Source organism: Nipponia nippon, unplaced genomic scaffold, assembly GCF_047370975.1.
Source record: "Nipponia nippon isolate SJK-2023a ecotype South Korea unplaced genomic scaffold, ASM4737097v1 scaffold_1, whole genome shotgun sequence".
NCBI classification, from domain to species: Eukaryota; Metazoa; Chordata; class Aves; order Pelecaniformes; family Threskiornithidae; genus Nipponia; species Nipponia nippon.
In genome coordinates this window covers 36,359,131-36,381,112 of record NW_028262290.1, presented here as the reverse complement: position 1 = coordinate 36,381,112, position 21,982 = coordinate 36,359,131, and the positions used below count along the sequence as shown (strand labels likewise).

At 39.3% G+C, this 21,982-nt stretch overlaps 1 protein-coding gene across 1 annotated transcript; it reads left to right on the top strand.

Annotated features, from left to right (window-relative positions):
- The first annotated feature begins 10,419 nt into the window (after nt 1-10,419).
- On the top strand, nt 10,420-20,818 carry XKR9 (XK related 9). The gene is made up of 3 exons (XM_009461679.2): nt 10,420-10,856; nt 18,869-19,092; nt 20,175-20,818. The coding sequence occupies exons 1-3, from the start codon at nt 10,582-10,584 to the stop codon at nt 20,816-20,818; spliced, it is 1,143 nt and encodes a 380-aa protein (XP_009459954.1). The 5' UTR covers nt 10,420-10,581.
- Nucleotides 20,819-21,982: the final 1,164 nt, after the last annotated feature.

Below are 21,982 nucleotides of genomic sequence, written 5' to 3'. Positions count from 1 at the left end.
CAAGCAAATGGCCACTAAGATGATGAAGGGACTGGAGTTTCTCTCCTATGGGAAAAGGCTGAGAGGGCTGGTACTGTCCAGCCTGGAGCAGAGAAGGCTCAAGGGATCTCATCAACGTATCTAAATACCTGAAGGGAGGGTGCATAGAGGATAGAGCCAGGCTCTGTCACAGGGCCGTTGCCTCTGGTCCTGTCATGGGACCCAGTGCCAGGACCAGAGGCAATGGGCACACACTGAAACACAGGAGGTTCCCTCCGAACATCAGGAAACACTTTTTCAGTGTCAGGGTGACCGAGCACTGGCGCAGGTTGTGCAGGGAGGTTGTGGAGTCTCTGTCCTTGGAGACACTCAAAAGCTGCCTGGACACAGTTCTGGGCAGCTGGCTCTAGGTGGCCCTGCTTGAGCAGGGGCATTGGATCAGATGCCCTCCAGAGGTCCCTGCCAGCCTCAGCTGCTCTGTGACCCCGTGAAATTTTACCACTGTCATCCAAGTAGTAATACTGTGTTCGCAAACAGCATTCTTTCTAGATCCTGCAAGGTGCTGAAATTCACCTGTTTGGCTTTCAGTGTCCTCTCTGAAACCCCTGATTAATTGCCTTTCAACTGGCTTTGTTAGAGAAATTAGAGCAGACTTGTTCTCTCCTTAAAGTACCTGTAAATGAAGAATAAAGATAATTTAACCTGAAATTAAAACAGGTAGTATTACTGTGGGCAACTTTACCAATATTAGAATTTCAAATATTATCTGATTGTTCTACACCTATGTAAGACCCTATATATTACCTGTAACAAATAAATGTAAATTTATAAGGTGATCATAACAATACAAAGCACAAAAGTGTTTAGTGGTAGCATATTTTTTGCTTAAATGGTTTTTCATTATATGAAAATAGAGTTAAAATCATAGAATCATGGAATCGTTAAGGTTGGGAAAGACCCTTAAGATCATCAAGTCCAACCGTTAACCTAGCACTGCCAAGTCCACCACTAAACCATGTCCCTAAGCACCACATCTACACATCTTTTAAATACCTCCAGGGACGGGGACTCAACCACTTCCCTGGGCAGCCTGTTACAATGCCTGACTACCCTTTCGGTGAAGAAGTTTTTCCTAATATCCAATCTAAACCTCCCCTGGCACAACTTGAGGCCATTTCCTCTCATCCTATTGCGTGCTACTTGGGAGAAGAGACCGACCCCCACCTCGCTACAGCCTCCTTTCAGGTAGTTGTAGAGAGCAATAAGGTCTCCCCTCAGCCTCCTCTTCTCCAGACTAAACAACCCCAGCTCCCTCAGCCGCTCCTCAGAAGACTTGTGCTCCAGACCCTTCACCAGCTTCATTGCCCTTCTCTGGACACGCTCCAGCACCTCGATGTCCTTCTTGTAGTGAGGGGCCCAAAACTGAACACAGTACTCGAGGTGCAGCCTCACCAGTGCCAAGTATGGGGGCACTATCACCTCCCTAGTCCTGCTGGCCACACTATTCCTGATACAAGCCAGGATGCCATTGGCCCTCTTGGCCACCTGAGCACACTGCTGGCTCATGTTCAGAGTTGCAACCCCTATACGTAATCTGGGGCCATTTCTAGGATTTGCATGGGCAAACAGAACAGGTTACCACTGTCTTCTGAAGGGGCAGAAGTCCCCAAACATGATCTTGAAATGCAAGCTTCCAAAAGACCTGTTAGATACAAACAACTCGGAGTACAGCATGGAACTGAAAAACAAATCTTTGTGGCTTCAACAGAACTTTGTAACTTCATGAAACTTCAAAGTTTAAATTTTTTGGCTTGCTTAAATGCTAATGTGGGCAAGTAATACATGCAATACATGCCAGGAGATGAGCTATTAAAGGCTTCAACATACTAACAAAGGTCTGCATCTTGCTGTGGATGACAAACTGGTGTTCCCCACTCTGACACTACGTCTCTCTTCTCCTTCCCCCATGGCTGGTTCTCAGTCTGCCACAGATCCACCTGGCACGCTTGGCTTCCTGGGCAGCGCGAGGCAGAGGATGGCACGAGGCAGGGAGGCAGCTCTGCGGTAGGCCCTGCGACCTGCCTCGCCATGCCGCGCTTGCTAGCATCGACTCACAACTCCAGATTTTCAGCCGGCCTCCAAGGTCAGAGGACAAATGGTGCCTTTCAGCTGCCCGGTCAGACAGCAGCACTGCATCTTCACTGTCCAGGGAACAACAGCATGCTTGCCTCTAGGCTTTTTCACCAGTGCTAATTTAGCTACAGTTAGTACACTTAAAGTGCTAGCTAACCCTTCAGCTACACAAACATTACTACACAAAAACACTGCATTACCTTGCAGTCACCCATTCAGCCAAACAGTTTGCTTTGTGATGCACGAGAGGCTTGCTGGCAGTACATTGTGCAGGCCTATAGTATGCAGCAATTAAAAATATTGACTCCTGGGCATGGACTTCGATGGCAGCTGTTAATTGCCAGGCATCGCAAAAGCCACAGATGGAAACTGCCACAGTACAGATACTGGCCATCCCTATATTTAGGCCTCCAAGCCAATTTCTTTGATTTATCTGAGAAATCAAAACTTTACTTATTTGAGATATAAAACCATTACATTTGGTTTTTATTTTCAAGCTCATCAAAGCACGAACTACAGGCAACAGAAAGGCTGTTTCAGGTCAAAGGAAAGAAGCCTTTTTGTGTGCAGGTATGCTGCTGAAGTAAGAAAGACAGCCCTATATGCAATATTCCAGTCTGTTCCCGTATCATTTTCCTGTATACTGGTTTATAAGAAACTGTGACTAGAGCTGAACTTACCTAATCATGAGGTACCCTATTATTGCTGATTTTGTAGCTCACATGTGTACCTATTTGGTGGCACTTTCAACCCATTTTCAGTCCTTAGGTAAAGTTTTGTTGCTGTGTCGTTAGAAGGAGGTACGACCTAAGCAAAGACAAGGTGTGTAGTTCAGTGGTTTCCTGTTTCTAAGAAAATCCTGAAAGTTTAGGGAAGATTTCTGAAATTATTTACCTGAAGCTTTACATGTCATTGCTAACTCAGAAGTAGTAAGGTGCCAGTTATTTTTAACATCACAAGACTTTTTTTTTCCTAAATTAAGAATTGTTTGTGGAACTGTAGACTTGTTCCCTGAGGAATACCTATTACTGCTGTTACTGTCCTGTAGTAAAAAAATATATTTTCTAGTATTAGGCAGGAGCTGTGAATCTCTTTCGTCTGTAGGTGGCAGCAGCGGGTGCCTTTGGAGAACGAAGTACACATTCTTTGACTATCATTTTAATTTCCTGCACAAGTCCATCGGTTTAAAAAGTCTGTTGTTTCTCTTATACTACAGGGGTTAATAGGCACGTAGCGAAAGTCTTGCTATTATACTCTCTAATGTGGCATAAGCAAATATGAATGTAGAGCCTCAAGTTGTTTTGGTTCACTGACTGTTTTATGTTGTTATGACAAAATTTTGAGGAGAAAAATATTCTGAAGCAGGGAATGTTAGACTACCAGTAAAAAAAAAAAAAAAAAAAAAAAAGCTGAGTTTCAATAAACCTAAAGTGAGATTGCTGGTGATACACAATGTCATATTTGATGGAGGATTAATTTTCTACAACTATGAGATACATAAATTGCAGTTTGGTAGTTCTGAAAATCCCACAAAGTCACTGTTTGCATTTTTAGCACTCAAGAAACCTTTGAGTACTGGCATTTGGCCTTCTTCCCCATTTTAAGCATAAACGTTGAAGATAAATGCCCCTCCACTGTGGCTGTGTAATAGCCTAATAGACCTAAGCACGAGCATGTAATTCTGTGGTAATTAGACAGAATCAATTGAATAGAATCATAGAAAATTTCTCAAGATATTTATCTTCATAGACATTGGTATGTGAAAGTCTTGTTGAGAGGATTTTTGTTTGGTAGGTTTTTGTGTTATTTTAATACAATTCTAGCTGCTATTTATAAGACATATTTAAGTAAGGTAGGCATATATTTAAGTAAGATATTCATATATTTCTTGGTACTTGCAGAATTTTTCTTTCAGTTTCATTATGTTTTTATGTTTGTTACCTGGTGCAGAGGTAAGTAAAGAGACCTTAAACCTAAAAGAAGTGAAGCAGGTTTCACAGAGGGAAAATAGGCTGCAAGATTCCTACATTAAGAGGCAGCACTGTGTAGAAAATGTAGAAAGCCAGATCAGCGGGTTTGTAGGCGATGATTAAGGGGTATGATGAAGGGACTGGGGCATCTCTCCCATGAAGAAAGGCTGAGAGAGCTGGGACTGTTCAGCCTGGAGAAAAGAAGGCTCAGGGGATCTCATCAAGGCTTATAAATACCTGAAGGGAGGGTGCAAAGAGGACAGAGCCAGGGTCTTTTCAGTGGTGCCCAGTGCCAGGACCAGAGGCAACAGGCACAAACTGAAACACAGGAGGTTCCCTCCGAACATCAGGAAACACTTTTTCAGTGTGAGGGTGACTGAGCACTGGCACAGGTTGCGCAGGGAGGTTGTGGAGTCTCTGTCCTTGGAGATACTCAAAAGCTGCCTGGACACAGTCCTGGGCAGCTGGCTCTAGGTGGCTCTGCTTGAGCAAGGGGATTGGACCAGATGACCTCCAGTGGTTCCGTGACTGTGAGATTCTCCTAAAAATATGTATGTTAATGCTGCTCAGAGCATAAATACTCCATGTGACTTCAACATTTGGGTTCACTAGACAGGTGACCAGGGGTTCTGCTGTAGCAGGGTACCAAGTAGCAGCGGTGGTAGAAAACTGCTGACAGCTTGTACAAGTATATTGGAATAATTCATGAAGAAGCAGGGGAATCTATTTCACTGAGGTGAAGTCATTAGCCAATACGTTCTTTCAAGCCATGCATTTTCTTCTGTAACTTCCATTAATACCAGTAGCAAAACCATTCATTGACTGCAAAGCTTAAGTATCAAAAGTAAAGACACTTACACAATGAATCTTCAGAAATCCCAAGGTTTTTCAGGCCAACCTTTCATCCTGTTTATTTCTGTCCTAGTCCTTAGTTTCCAATGTCTGGAATAAGTCCACTGTTCCAAAGATAAAATATCCAATGTCCTGCTAACACTAATCAAAGCAGAGAAAAAAGATCTTTCCTACCCCATTTGGAAGCAAATAACAAGATGTGTACTGAATACCATACAAGCTTTGTCACAATTTAGAGATGTGCTTTCTTTGACGGCAAGTCTAACTAGAAAACAAATAAATCATCCAGCCAGTAATTTAGCTCGTGAGCTGCTTGATTTACTCTCCAAGAATCACATACACAAACCTCATTTCTCTCTCCATGCTATAGTTTTTGTCATTTTTTAATAATAACAAAGGTCGCAATGAGATTGTGACTTGGCTGATTTAAGATGCCTTCCTTTAAAGCTGTAGGAGTTTAGTCACTATTTGGGCAAACAGCTTGCAAAGCCTATTACAAATTTAAAAAAGCAGAGATGGAGCTATAGGAAATTAAAACTGCATACCAAACTCAGTATATAATGTATTTATTGCTCTGCTGCTAAATTATGTATATTTTTATAATTCAGGGAGAACATATCTTAGATGACCAAAATACTTCCTACATAAAGGAATGATATTACTCATTGACTAAGATCAATAAAGATTTTTTAGGATTTAAAAGAAATCTATGTTGTACTGGAGGGCAGTCACTTTTCAAATATGGCCGAGATCCATGGAGAGGGGCAGTCTTGGTAAAACCTGCTAAATGTAGAGAGTCTAGTCCACGGTCAGTTTGCCACAGTCTTGTCTTGTCTGCAGCTACTCTTGCAGTCTCGTCCATCGAGGTCCCAGTGAACTGAAGGTTGTGAAGAACCAGTGGTCCAGTCCATTCCAGTAGATTTTATGCAAGTAGCACAATCAAGTCAGGGGAATACAAGAAAGGATGGGCAGGATGAATCACAATTGTTTTTCTTGGCAAAGATTACACAGGTTTATGCTCATATCAGATGTTCAATTTGCTGCAAAAGCACACAATGGCTTAGTCCAACGTTGAAAGAAATATTGTCCACAAAAGCTATATTCTGACAGAGTGCTTGTATTCATTTGATCATTTATAGGACAGAACAGGTGACATTGTAATTGCTGAGCTGCTGCTTCTCTGAAGTCACCGGGATTTTACTGTGGAGCAATATACAACTACATTTTTTAATTAGTGCATTCATGATGCTCACAGCCACTATGAAGAGCTTCTTGGGCATGCACGCAGTAGGCCTGCTATCTTTGAATCATCACCGAGATGATTCTGCACAGGCAGAAAGGCCTCTGCTGCATTTATTCAGAAGGCCGTTATGGATAATGCATTGCCCCGCTGATGTCCCAAGGTATTTTCTCAATGCGTTGTCTTGCAGGAATGAACCATCTGTAATTGAACCAGGAATTCTGCAGTACTGCTTTGGATTCAGACACTGTTTTTTATAGCTTTGGAAAACTGACTTGATCCGTTGATTCTCTTCTTCAAGTGCTGACATGAAAATAATGGTATTTCAAGCACTGCAAGATAGGATTAGGATGTTTCTAACCTACAAGGGGGAAGCAGGAAGGAGCACAAGAAAAGGCAAGCATTGATACTATGTTCGCTATGAAGACGCTGGTAGGATTGTATCTCCTGTCCTAAGAGCTAGAAAAGCTATAGACTGCTCTGGCTGAGGGCATGCATCATCCTGTGCAGCACAGTCATAGAGGCTGAATCACAGCACCTGTTCCTTGTACCCTGCAGCTCTTTTAAACGTGCATAAAATTGTATGTTGAGTGCCGATAGCTCAGCTGGATCAGACTCTTGCAAACACCTGAAGTTTTACCAGAGGAAAACAATTCTAATCACTTGTCCCTGGACACATGCAGTCTCTTCATGTATCATTGCACAGAACAGCTTTTTGTACATAAAGTGCGTTGTACTGAAGTTTTCAACTATAGCCAAGAAGATTGTTCTTTTTTCATAAATCTTTGAGATATATAGATGTGTATACAAATAAATACACAAATAGATATATAAACAAACATATACACATAAACACACACATATACACATATATGTTTCCATGAATATCTATTGGCTTTTGCTCAACATGTCTAACAAACTAAAGTCTAAGTTTGAACATGCATACACAGATATATAAATATACAGAGGGAAAGTGGTACTTTTTTTTTTACTTTTATGGAGTAAAGTGTGAAATGAATTTATTGAAGGGAATTTTATAATATATTAAGCTTAGTATTAAATATAGACAGGGTCTTCTAGACCAAATTTTTAGAATAGAATTTTTATAATTTATTCATAAGAATGACAGGTAGCAAATCATTAACTGTGTCACATGGTTTCCATATGATTTTAGTTTCAGTTTCTGTTGTATCAGTAAGCCGTTCAACTTTTCTTGGATTGCAAGTCTTGTAAAAGTATGGATGGGAAACCTGTGAATATGCAAATCTACAATTTTTTAAAGTGAAAAGTCTCTGTCCATGGCCAGTATTAAGGTAAGTCTGCATTTTATAATAGCATTTTAAATGCATTGTGAGAACTGAAGGCCTTGCTAATCACATTTTATTTTTTCTGCTTTATGACAAAATGATTCTGTAAAAATACGTTAGTTTTTAGAGCAGGCTTATATTTATGTCGGCTGACAGACACTTTACTCTTCTTGCTCCTGTCATGTTAGATCTCATATGTGTAATAAGACCGGGGACAATATAATTCTGAGTGATACAAGACACTCTCTCCTGTAGCACTTAATTGTACCCCACCTGGTACATGAGACCATAGTGCTCTTTGGAGTGCTATCATGCATAAAAAATAGGGGATATTAAGGGCTGAGATCTTCAACAGAGATTTCATATGCACCTGTGAGCAGGCATTTGGGCTTGGGCTTGGAATTAAGACATTGGACATTCAGCAATACAGATTTGTGAGTCTCTGACAGATTTTTTTTAGGTTACCATGAGCAAAATGTAAACCCTGTGTCTTACTAGCCATTCCAAGGCTCTTTCAAGACTAGATTCCTTATTCAAGATAATTATGGGACTGTGAGCAAGCTGACATACTTGATAATGATGTGTGGCTCCTCATTTATCTCAGCTTACTTGATGGCTTCATATACCCCTAAGGTGTCCAGACAGGTCTGCAGACTGCCAGCATGGCAGCAGTTTGGACAGTATGCGTGTCAGAAGTAGAAATCACCTGGCTCACAGCTACTCTTTGTGCTGTTGTTTCAGAGGAGTCTGGACACAGCCTGTAAAACTTCCTTTCTTATCAGGGATAATATGATAATGAGATAATTCCTCTTTGTGAAGTGCTCAGATAGAAAAGGATAGGGAGGTTGTAAAGAGGGAGGAATCCAGTTACCGTATTTATTCATTTCAGGTACAAAATTAGAGGCTAGTCCTTGCCACTCAAATGTCTAGTACAGTATTACTCATTAAATGTGAACCTTGGTATACTGCCTACTTCGGCCATAAATCGCCTATCCAAAGAACTTTCTGTTTGGATAAAGTTATTGACTTACCTTTTACTGTTGTGTTTCCTGCAACAGTCAAATGGTGAACCTGTTTGGGTTTTTGTTTTTTTTTTTTTTAATCTATTCTAAAAACCGTGCATAATGTTCTTGTCACAAAAAAGGATGCAGCTTGACAAAGGTGGTACATCAAGTTGCAGAATGACTTGGTGTTCTTATATAGAGTAAATACAATTTCCTTTGGATTTTTTTTTTGATGTATCCTAGTAATAAACTCTTATGTTCGTTCATACACAAAGTTCAGTTTATGCTGGACTTTGCATGAAAGTCTACTTCCCCAAATCTGTCTGTGAATTGGATATAAATTGCATTAGTGATTTGAAAGAGATCAGTGGTATTTTATTGGAAAGGATAGGAAAGAACGGCAAAAGGATTCCAGCTATCCCAGCTGTAAGATCGCCCAATCTTTCTGACCTCTTCTGGGGCAGGACATGAAACATAAGTAGGAGATAGAACAAGGGGCTAGAAAGAGCTAAGGCCCAGATCCAAAAAATAATGTTTAGATACCGAGCACCTTTTTAGGCTGTTATGTTCCCACTTGTCTTCATTACGAAATTAAGAGCTTAAGTTCTTTTTTTTGCATTTGCACCTGGGTCACAGCATAGACTAGCCCAGTCAACACAAGCGAAGAATAGTCATTACCTTTCAAAAGCTTTGTTCGTGGGATATTACCCAATTGTCTCATTTCATTCCTCTGTGGCAGCGTGCCTAAATTCTCAAAAATCCAAAGGAGACCTGCCTCCGCATGCCCTTCCCCTGCCCCCCCGCCCCCGAGTTCCCTGGAAGGGCTGCTCCCCGGGTATTGTCTGCTGCTGTTTGGCAGTGGCACCAGCCCCAGTCTGGTGCTTTGGCATGTCCTGCATCCCATCCTTTAGGATTGCTGCCAGCAGTTTTTTCCTAAGATATGCAAATGAAATAAGGGACTTTTTGCCATTTTAATGTTTATGGCTTTGCAGAGGTGGACATGAATGAGACAAAGGATGTACTGCCTTATAGCTTTTCTGTTTCACCTGGCAAATACCATAGATCTACAGAGAAAAGATGTGTAAGGACTACTCAAACAGGTCTCAAGAATCCTTGTGATGTTAGGCAACGTAACCGTAGTTCAGACTGCGAATTAATTCCATTTGTAATAGACAATGTGGCTAGGTCATCTGTGTATAGCTACGACTCACACAGCTTGGGAGACATTTCCCGCAGAGGTGTAGACTGGTTCAGGTCTGGCTCCTTACAAGTCTCTTTAACAGGAGAGCTGCAATCCTATTCAGCACTTTCTTGCTGCATATGGAAAAACAAGCAGAAATTATAAAACCACTAGACGTATGCACACAAATGCGGTAACACAGTTGGAAATGACATAATGTGTATGTACTCTGATACAGTGGTGTGTACTCAAAACAGGATTTTTCTCAGTGTTTTGTGCTTTGCACAGTAAGGGAAAGTTAAGAAGTTAAGAAAATTCTGGAAGGAATGAATCTTTTTTTCCATAAACTGGCTTTAAAAACTAGTAGAGGTAAGCTTGTTTCTTAGTATTTTGCAGCTATTAGGAATTATCTCAATGGTTGCTTGGTAAGTGGAGAGTCACCATGGTTGGGAGAGTGGGTGACCTCAGAAGGTTCAGAGGTGCAGCTTCTCTTGGGCTGATTGTTCACAGATATCTCAGTACATTCTGCACTTTGTACTTGCTTGTTTAAATGGTCGTGTGAACTGCTGTATGATACTTTAAACGAAAATATTGTTACTGCTGATCTTCCTTTTTTCTTCTTTTTAGGAACCAGTAATGAAGAATGACTCCACCAATTAAAAAGACAATTTACATTTATCTTCTCCAGAATAGACATGTATCAGTGTAGTTAATTTAATATTTAAATCAAGAATCCAGAAAAATGCAAGTCCCTTTGCCATAATAAAAATGCATAACCCAACTTCCCTCTGTATAAAGCACTATAAGCAGGTGGTATCATCAGGAAAAAGCCACCATTGTAGGAAAGCATTTAGATTAATTCTGACTTTCCTTTACATGAAGTGAGGAGAGAATGACAACAGTGACAGTCTAATGCATGATGAAATTTACGAAGCAGAATTTTATTTTTCTAGTTGGTGGAATGATAATTTATGTAGTTGATATTGGAGTGGACTTCTGGGTAGCTAGTAAATATTTCTGTCAAGGACAATATTGTTGGGGTATATTGATACTGTGTTTTAGAGGTCTTTCATCATTAATAACTCAGGTGTTCAGTTATGAGTGGTTTAAAAATGACTGGGAAGGTACTGATACTGGGAAGCTGAAATGGATTTTTCTACTTCATCTCTTTCAGTGTGGAATTTTTATAAGGTAAGCACATTTTAAAATTTATTTTAAAACAAGAAATTGTATTGCTTTAAGACAGTTTATTAAGAAATGCTTAACATGGCTTCAGGGACAAAACCACTTCTGGCCTTAGCAATTACTGCTCCATGTAAGCAAATGGATTTTTGTCTGCTTCTGCTAGGGATAAATTATGTCAGGTTTTGATGGAAATGTAGATCTTCTTTCATTTTACCTGTAAGTAATAATTTTTATCATTCACAGGCTATCTCTATTTGATTCTTCAGACTTTTGATAAGGTATATTTAATAAAAGTGCTTGCTTTACAGAGTAATACTGTTGTAACGGATAAAGGTAAGTTTTTAAAGTGATGTTAAGAAGAGAATTCATTTGATTACGCTAAGCAGGTGAGACAGCTGAAGTAAGAGGTAGCTTTTGAATCTGAGAGTCTAACTGTATGTAGAAAAACCAACAAATTTGGGAAAGACATGAATAGTTGAATAGTTAGTAAGAATACTTGCAGCAGTACTTCCTGCAGGGACTGAGCTAATGGTCACAGGAACCTTACGCTTAACATTCTGTGGTGGCTTTGCTATAAAATTATCATTATCATTACAGAGATAATTTGTGCCAAGATTTTACTTCCATTTTAAAATTGAGGTGAGAGGTGTTGGTGAAAAGTCCTGCATTTTAATTATTTTGGGTAAGCAACATGCAAGAAACATTAGTGAATATAGACTTATTGGAGACACTTAATAAAATACTTTTTTAAAATGCCTCCTTTAACTTCCTATACCAATCTATGGACAGCGATGAAAGGTATATTTATGTCAATGTAAAAATCCCCCACACAAGCATGTTTTATTCACTTGATGTTATCATGGATTAAGGAAAATTATGGAGCTTTTACATGTCACAATTAACTTTTGCCCCTCAATATTCTTTTTCCTTTTGTCCATCAGCTTTACTTTCCTGCTCCTCCTCCTCTTACAATCCTGAAGTTTTAGAATTCACAGAGGAGTATTTACTGAACAGGTTTAACTTTTCTGGTGTCAGGTGTTAGAAAAACTTAGAAATACTACATTTTGAAGAAAAATAAAATCCTTCCTCAATTTTTCTGGATGATTTCTTATTCACTAACCAGATCCATGGACATGGGTTGGCTCATGTGAGATACATCAAGACTTGGCCACAGGGACTCTACCAGGTTCTGCCTTGTAGAGGCGATGTCTCAGGGCCCACTGTGGCACTCTCCTTTTTGTCTGTCCCCAAGGCTTTTCATCTTCAGGAATGGCTGGGGGTGCCATTCTTGTGCTCGTGACTTACAAACCTGCCCCTCTGAGTTTGTTTCTTCCCCAGGAAGTTAAAGCCATGATGTCTCTTTCTGATAACTGATGATAAATGTTAAGCCAGTAACCACAATGTAGAATGGCAGAAGCCGTTCTTTCAATGTCTGGCCGAAAACCTCCCTTCTTCTCCTTTCTCTTCCATGACCTCATTCTCTCTAATCTGCTCAGGACTGTAATTTGGGTTTCACCTTTGGCTTGATTTTACACTCCCAGGTTGCCCCTAAAATTTCCTGCTGATTAGTGCCTATCTCTAAGATCTTTCCTTTCAACACAGACTTTCAGAATTCAGATCCAAGCTCCAATCATCTACAACTCTAGATACTGTAATCTTGACTCAGTGCTTGTATCTGTTCAAAATGCTGCTTTTACGGGCAAATCTTGGATTTGCCTGAACTAATACTCTTTCCAATGAATACCTCTTACCATGAATTTCTATAATTTTTGAAGCTTCCTTCCCAGAATTAGCCTCATCTTCTCTGAGTGGCTTATTATCTAATAAACATAATTTTGCCCTTTGTACTGACAGTGTTGTCAACTTGGTCACCTGTTCTCTATTGCACAAATGATATTTTCTCCTGTGCTGCCACTTACGCTTGGAAAAAGTTTCCAAGTTGATATGTATAAATTACAAAGTTCTTTCAGCCACTCCTCAAAATTCAACAGTGTGATAATGCGTACTTAAAGTATAAACCGATAACAGCAAGCTGACATCTGTGCTTGTACCTTTGTGATCAACTATTGTATACTTCCTATTATAGGTCTTTTCTTAGGTGTATCCATGTACAACTCCCTCCTGTCCTCCTTCTTAGTCATCTCATTTATCCAGTTAATTTAGACAATGAGTCTCTCAGGCTTATCTCTATAGTCAGTGGATGAAAATAGATTTTGTCAGGAGTCGGGTCACACTTGTTAAGGTGAGCTTCTCCAGAAGGTCATTTGGGGGAGGAACCTATATTCTCCATTCACTAGAGAGAAAAATATTGGCCTAGCCAGTAAATATGACTTGGCCAGTGAACTTAGGATGCCTGAAATTATAAGAGGTGACCTTACCAAATTACCTTCCTTCATTTCTTCCTTTCTTTTTTCCCTTCTTCTCTCTCTCCTATGTCTTTTATACCTCTTGCTCCATCTTTGAAACAGGGAACTTCATTATGTTATGTTTGTACAGTGCACAGCACAATGGGAATCCGTCCGGTTATGTTATCACACCGCCAATGCTAAGTAATATACATGGAAATAATATGTGTATATACACTTACGTACATACATATATTAAAAATAGAGAAAAAATGAAATTAAAATTATTTCATATCTGACTTTAGTTTATTTTAATGGAAAGAATGTAGACTTAGAATTATATTTCGTATGAAATGTTATTCTCTGCAAGGAGCAAAATTAAGTTGGTAAAGTGTATATTAGCTATACTGACTAAAATTATTTTCAGCTTGACCCAGTTAAATGGGTCACACAGATGCTGGTAGAATTGAGAGCAGACTGTGGCATAACAGTCAACATTAAGACAATAACACAGTCAGTGAATGTGGAAAAAGGGAACATTGCCCTGGGGCACCATATGAATTCTGGAGTCTACTGACGTGTAGCAGTTTGCAGCATCAGTCAAGGACACCCGAGGAAGACTAAGTTTTAGCAATTAATAACCTTCACTGTCAGAACAGAACACCATACAGGCAGCAGCCGTTGTGACACTGGCAGCTGCTGTTGCGTCTCTTGATGCCTAAAGGTAGGCTCAAGATGCCCTGCATCTTTGAACAGGAGCAGATGAAAAAGATGTCTCTGCAAAGATGAATTCTAAATCCATGAGACATCAGAGTAAATGTGAGTGCTTTGCTGAACCTGGGATTATTTCATTACACGTTCTTAAAAGGCAATGAGAAAAATTCAGTCAAGATAGGCGATGTTCAGTTTATACTGGTACAGATTTAGCACCTGTTAAGTCACACTCAAACCAAGAACAGGTCAAAAAAGTAGGACTGAAGTTGGTAACTTCCCTCTAGCCATTTATTTGTATAACAAGAAGTTCCACAGCATAAAATAAATAGAAAGGTAATTAAGATACCATTCAGTGAGGTACAGAGAGTCAATTAAAACAGAGAGTCAATTAAAAATGGAAAGTCCGTAATGCCACTTTAAGTGAGTTACAGGTTACATAATAATGTGTTCTTGATCACATTTTCTTAATAGAAATTTACTGTCCTAAGTATTGACTTAGTTGCATCAGTTTCATGGACTTAATCCAAGCCTTTTGACAGTTAGACGTTTAACATGCAGCAGAGAATAATTTTCCTTTGATTAAGGATTATACGATGCTGCAAACTGTGACTGCGTGGCCAGAATTTAGAATGGACAATCATTGCTGCCAGGTCTCTCACACCCTGCATGAATTTCTAAATGGCACCAAATCTTTATCAGTGTAGTTTGATGAGATGGGACATGAAGCGTAGTACTGGGATCGTGGTGGGAAGTCCTCAGTGGAAATCTGAGGGGAAGCAGGTGACATGGAAGCACTGTCAAGGCAGTTTGCCTGTGACAGGTGAAGGCTGTGAAGCAACAAAACCAAGTAGCTGTCACCTCTGAATTCCCAGTCATTCTTGGAAAGCCAAAGCCTTCCTAATTTTACAGAAGACCAGATGCAAACTTCATCCCTTATGAAACGATGATGAAAATGTAGGAGTGACAGTGGAGCTGTGTTTCCATGAGTGTTTATAACAAGTACGAGTCCTACCATCTGCCTTCTCCACAAAGCAACACTACAAAAGCAGAAACCTTTTCTTTCCTATCAAAGTGAATATGATATTTAGAAACACTGATAATGCTTTACTGTTCACGTATGACAATTCCAGCTGTAAAGAAATTGTGATTTTTTACTCTATCAGCTTCCAAGTAGCTTATATACCTTGGATTAATGAAAAAAAGATCCTCTTTAATGAGTTTAGAGGGGAAAAAGTAAATGGCAAGCCTGAAGTTGTCTGTATCAATGACACACTACCCATAACCTTTTCACCTTCTGTTTAATATGTACGTCTACTTAAAATACATAACCAATCTAATACTTTTAATTAATGTATTTTTATACCAGTTGAAGTAGCTTTTTAAGAGCCTTTTTTCAGTTTATGAAGATTGAAACATGGAGCTGCCATGGCAATAGATATATTAATACAGGAATATAATTATGATAGGTTCATATAGCAGGCACAGTGTTTAGGTGAGCCATGGGCTTGATAAAAGAGAAAATGTGAGTCTGATCTATCCCTTAGTACAGACTGAACTTTGCCCTTGGCTGTGAATGCAGTTGTCCAATGTTAGGCTTAAAAATTGGCTATGGGCCCTTCCTAAATTGTCTGAACATTGCATGCCAAATGGGCAGATGGGCATGGGAGTGTAAGCTCAAAATACTCTTAAAAGATAAAAGATTTGTCACAGTGAACTACAGTAAGTGACATAGGTGTGTCGAGCTCAGGGAATACCACCTCACTTAATGCAGAGTCAAAAAGCAATGGAAGTATTTGGACTTTTCTAGAAAAAACAATGCATTTTATACAGTATTCAAAGTCAGAAGTGGACTAAGTGAAATCGCTACAACTAGAGAAAAATACTATAGCATACCATCTTATAACAATGTAAACCTAGTGTACCACACTCAGAAGGAATATGCTTCTGAAAACTGACAAGTGATTTCAGGTGCGCATCCAGCTGCAATATTCCTTTTACAACATGTCTGGTTCTTGCCTTGTGTATCATCCTCCTTCTCAGCTGTGAGCTCTGCAGCTCCGAATTTGTGCAGCTGGTTTCCACTTCTTGCTGCTTGGACAAACACAGGCTCTGGTGAGTGAGTCCACGGACAACTAAGAGATCAGTCTACCCAATTGTTTTTTCTTGAAAACATTGCAAACTCTCCAGATGTTTACATCTCAAATGCAAGAACCAGATGTTTTGGAATCCTAATTGTTTTATAAACCGAAAAAGGTACAGATGTCATGCCAAACAGTTCAGTTCTTTGCTTACGAGTGATTATTCAGAGAACAGTAAGATAAATACACAAAAACATAAAAGTAGAAAACAGTTTCCTTTGTGAGTAAATAATGGATCTAGAGCCAGCTCACAGAATTGATGTATGGCCTGAATGGCAGTGATGCAGTCTATGAATCTCTGCAAGGAAGAGAGCAAAGAATCTTCCTCTAGGGCTCCTCAGTAGTAACATAACCGCTCCACATCTACTATTGATGCTTCTAGGTTGAAATCCTGGGGAATTCTCACTTTTATGGTTGACAGGCTTAACATACCAGGGAATAAGTCATGATTCCTCTAGCGTGCATTTAACCCAGGACTTGCAAATCCCGGCTGTTTCACCTGGAGCTCTGGAAGAACCCCTGACAGTGTGTCACCTGTGTTCAAAGGATTCAGTCTTTAAATACGGTGAAGGTGCTAAACTCTTAACACCTGGAGGAGCCAGGAATTCTTCCTAGCTCCCTTGGTGAGCAGAAGGGGACTGTGCTCCAATGTCACATTGGGATGAGATCTGGGTGTCTAATGATCTGCTGCCCCCTGTTTTCTATGTGAAGGAAATGCAACGGCATGGGTTTCATGGGATCCGTAGTGTGTCAGATCCTGTGGACGATCAGGGAATCGGGAACCTGTGGCACTTCAACATGAATCTTGAAATCATGTCAGATGCAGCCTTAGGGAGTGGAAGTAGGAGGGAAGCTAAGGCATAGGACCTTGCCTTTCTCAGTCTGCACGTTAGCAGGCTTGTACAACTGTGTAAGATATCCAGGTGATGGCCTGTGGTGTTCTACTTGATTTCTCAAGAAAACAGATCTGAATTAATGACGTAATCTTCACAATCCGACTGACTAAATTCTTCTGTGGAGAGGAATACCTTTAGCAACGTCATCATGTCTGTCATAAATATCTCATTCAATACAGAATATCTCCTTGTCACTGTTACCTATGTAAAACTATGGCTGTACCACACAAAAATGAACAAAAGTAAAACAAATTAGCCACCTGATCAATTGGACGAAATCACCAATTTTTCTGCAGAAAATCCAAGCTAAACCAAGTAAAACAAAGGCATAGCCAGGTCAAGAAAACTTCAAGCAGAGGGAGACTGACAAACCTCAGTCCTGAGGCCTTGCAAAGCTTATGCCACGTTACTAGCAACGACAGTGCCTGTTAAGGTGCTGCAGAGTTACAAGGCTTAGTCTACAATCTGCACAGCCAGTGCTACCGACCACTTGAAGTCAAGTAAGCAGCAGAAGAGAGCAAGCATTGCTTTGCTTCAAGATAGGATTTACATGCATACTTACGAGGATAGTTCTCCCTGCTTTAATTTGTTGGCTAGTGCCAAAAGATTCTTTCTTTGCTGCTGAACAGTTCGACTGGAAAGAGGTCTTTAGCTGTGAAAACCCATTCTTCTGGAATTGCCCCATTTAATCTCTTATAGAAAGGAGGATTACCTACCTCCCTTGGCTTCCAAAGCACTAGAGCAATGAGTCAGATCATTCACCAGGGCTGTGTGTGAGTCCATTAGGGACAGTGGAAATACTATAATTTCCAGCAGCTGGAGTTCTAGTCCTACATCAGGTTGTAGCCACCATCCTGTTTTCCTAAACACAGCTGTAAAGATTACTCTGTACAATAGCTGGTTCCTCCCTTAATTATCAAAATGGTTTTTGATTAAAACTTAAGCGTTCTCTCTCCTCTGAAGTGCTATGTCCACCTCCAGGCTTGAGGCGAAAGTCTTGAAAATGAGCTAGATTTTATTTATCTCTAAGCAAAGCATTAGAGATATCCTGAACAGAAAAGGTTCTTTACCACACAGAACGCACACAAGTCGTGACTAACTAGTTCCATGTATCTTTGTATTTACTGCTCTTTTAGAGGAAATGTTCATTTAGGCTTAATTGAAAATAAACCGGAACTGTTCTAAAAGTCATTCAGGTGCACTCATTTGCCAAGGCAAATGGCTTCATAGAATCATCGAATAGAATCATAAAATACCAGGTTGGAAGGGACCTCAAGGATCATCTGATCCAGCCTTTCTAGCACTTCTTCATGTAAAACCACTCAGATTATTAATAGAATCTGTCAGCCCAGGAATCCATATGTCTTGAAAATAATATTCTGAAATGAAAGTCTTCTTAAGTATTTATAAATAACTCTGTAGTGATTTTTTTTTTTTTAAAGCCTGTTGTATGTTTGCAATTCATCAGTTATTATCCTCGGGGCTTATGGATCCATATTATACTTATATAGATGTGGATGTTCACAGCTGGATGTTCACTAATACCCTTAAAAGGATACAAAGAAAGTGAATGGGTATGTCAAAGAGAGACTGAGAAGAGATGCTAAGGGAATTTTCAGAAATGTGGTACTTTTAAAGAAATAAGAACCTAACAAAATAAAGCTTGTAATCTTTATTCAGGCTAGTGTCATTCTGTTCTAGCAGTTTTTACATTGCATTGTATTACTGGTCATAAATGATTATCTGATACCACTGATACCAGACAGATATTGGACTAAATTTTTTCTTAGTAGAAGGTGCTGGATTACATTCAAAGATAAAATGTGAATGGAGAATGAAATGGGAAAAATTGTTGGTAGGCTATATCATTTTATTGAGTTGCGCTTTTAAGAAGTGTTGTCTAATCAAGTCTCCTTTTTTTATAGGTATTGGTTTGCTTTGAAGTATGGCTGCCAAGCTGCATTTAAACAAAACAGCAGTGGAGGTGCATCAGAAACAGACCCTCCCAACTTCATTCAAAAACAAGCCATTGATGTAGTGACTGATATTAACATGCTCAGGTTGTTCAAGACTTTTCTTGAGACCACACCACAGCTTTTTGTCCAGATTTACATCCTCATGGAACACGGCAAAAATAATTTCTGTCAATGTGAGTCTGCCTTTCTCCTTAATTTGCAAGTTGAGTATCTTACCTAAAAAGGTAACTTATGTGATTGGATAACATTTTAAACATACCTTGGAAAACATACACTCCACTGTATAATTACTTTGCATTTAGTTAGAATTTCTGTCTACTAGATGTTCTGCTAAATCTATGAGAAGGAAGATTTCACTATAGCAAGTCATAATATCTAATAAGAAACATAATGATACATCACTTGAAAATAAACTATTGAATACAATCAGTATGTCATTTGCGGAGCAATTTGTTTTGTGTGCTTTTGCTTACAGTTTCTTTCCCACTACTAGCTGGGCATCTTGAAATCAGTAATGTATTTAGAGCAGCCTTGTGAGCTGTCACTACCATCATCCAGATGTTACAGATGAGGGACAGAGTCAGAAAAAAATAAGGATATGTCAGCATTGCAGAATGCAATATGATGAAGAGATACTGGTTCAACTCTTGGAAGCAAGACAGCAGCTGTACCATTTCCAGCTCTAAAGCTAGCAGCATTATTGGCAAGACATTGACTTACTCAGGGTTGGAATTTATCTAACCAAATGGAGAGACCTGCACTGCTGTCTAGTGTTCCTTCATAGTCCATGGAGTCACTAGGTACTCAGACAAAATGGTCAGATGAATCTCATCTTAAATATGACCATGTGAAGGGTAAAGTCTTGGTTATAGATTTCTGCATTATAGACACCCCAGAGTCAATATCAGTTGCTGAAACTTAAGTTTTTATGGGCTATTTGCAATGCTTCTGGAATTTCTAAGTCATCTGTGTGTGGAGATGGCAAACATGACACACAACTTAGGCAAGACCATCAATGGCCAGAGGCTGGGCAGGATAACATAGGCATCCCAAACAGCATTAGATGCCTAGATTTAGGTAACTAAACTGAGCCTTAAAATTAAGGTGACTTGTTCAGGAGCACAGAGGAAATATAAAACTGGTATAAAGAAAGTGTTAAGAAAGCATGAACTTGTCCAAAAATTCATTCAGAAATTATAATGTAAAATAAGTATCTTTTTCTTCGGTTTAACATTTATCTTTGTGTTTTGTTTAGATGCTGCCATTATTATGTCTTTTTGTGGTATCTCCTTTTCAACGGTTGATTATCAGATATCATTACGAAAATCTCTGCCTGGTAAAGATGAATTTCATGTGCTTCCAAAGTTAGTGTATCTCTTCTATAAACTGCTTACCATCACTTCTTGGATACTCAGTATTTCACTGATCACTCTACTAAGTGTCAGAAGTTCTGTAATTCTGCTGGTATTTCTTTGGATCTGTGGCTTCACCTGGACTTTGAAACAACATACAACATTTTGCAAATCTAAGAAGATGGAATATCTGTACAGAACTGTTGTTGGAGTAATTCTGATTTTTACCTTTTTTAACATAAAGGGGAGAAAAACAAAAGTTTTCACTTTTATTTATTATGCTACTCACACTATTGTAACACTAGGTATTTTGTTCGTATGTATGTTCTGGAAACCTTCCGTTGTCAAGGAAATACATTTTACAATTGTAAGCATCCTAACTATTCTTAGTCTGGTGTTAGGTATTATTTTTCTTCTTGTTTATTATAGATGTTTTCATCCCACTGCTTATTGCAGACCACAGACATGTTCAGACGAAGTTGATGGAGAGGCAGGACGAAAAGATAGAGTGGAAATTGGTAGATTTCAAAATTTCATAATGCAATGAACCGTATAGATTTTTTGTGTGGAATTCAAAGCAAATACTTGCTGGACAGTCTGTTTCTCTGTCATTGTTTCTCATGTATCATCACTGAATACTACATAATGGACCAGAGTTATTGGCTCTGAATAACTATTGTTTTCTGTGATGCTGTACAAAGCCTTTATAACATGAATATTTCTTTATGTGCTGGTCAAAGTTACTTTTGAAAAAGAAGCAATTTAATCTATCCATCCAACACAATCCACTGTTTTAGTTTTTAGCAATGCAAATAAAACATAGGAAAAGCTAAAAGTTAATCAAATGAAAGCTAGCATTAAAAACACATTCTATTAATTTATGTCGATTCTGTTAAAAACAAGGCTTGCTTTTCTTTTCTTGCTGGAAGGAAAGAGGAGTGCATTTGAAATAATTGAGGGCAGTTATCTGCTTCTCCCCGTTAGCGTAAGAGCTGCAGTTCTTCATTAGCTAAGCATAGTTACAAACGGTGCTCCCTTCTCCCTAAATATCCCCTGAAGAAGAATAACTTTGATTTATGGCTCAATGACTGTCTTGCCACAAGGAAATTTGGGGAGATATTTTCAAGCATTTTATCTTCTAGGTGTTTTAATGACTCCTTTATTGTTTTTGTTCTGCTAATCTTTTACACAACCTTCTGTATTCAGGGGCGATGCCAGCTTATTGTTCTGGATGATAATAGCAGCCTGAGTGATTTATGGATGGCAACAGGAGTCTTGCATATAAAGGAAAAAAATATCTTCCTTGAAGCTTTCCTCTTCTTTGAGCTCTAAGATGTAATACTTTAAATGCTGGTTTCCACTGAAATAGGGGGCTATGAAAGGTATGCAGTGGTGCAGCTTCTTTTGTCTTTGTCACTGGAGAAAAGAGAAGCAACTGTTCTGACGCATTGCACTCACAGGGGCTGGGAATTGATGGAATAACCAGTTTGTCCATCAAGATTTTTTGGCAGAAGGCAGAGTGAAATTAGACAATATTTCAGTCCTGTGTTCAAATGCTAAATCAACAACAAAGGAAATAAGGCTGATAGCCACAGCTTCTTCAGAAATAAAATCTGAAGGGAAGTCTTTCCAAGCTGCTGGGTTTTAAATCTGAATTATGAAAACTGGGGCTCTTTCTCTCCCCTCCTTTCCCCTTCCAATAATTCACATT

Coding starts and splice junctions, on each gene's coding strand:
- XKR9 (XM_009461679.2), top strand. CDS start 10,582: ATGATGAAATTTACGAAGCAGAATTTTATTTTTCTAGTTGGTGGAATG. Junction 10,857..18,868: donor CAGTGTGGAATTTTTATAAG/GTAAGCACATTT, acceptor CTTTTTTTATAG/GTATTGGTTTGCTTTGAAGT. Junction 19,093..20,174: donor CAAAAATAATTTCTGTCAAT/GTGAGTCTGCCT, acceptor TGTTTTGTTTAG/ATGCTGCCATTATTATGTCT.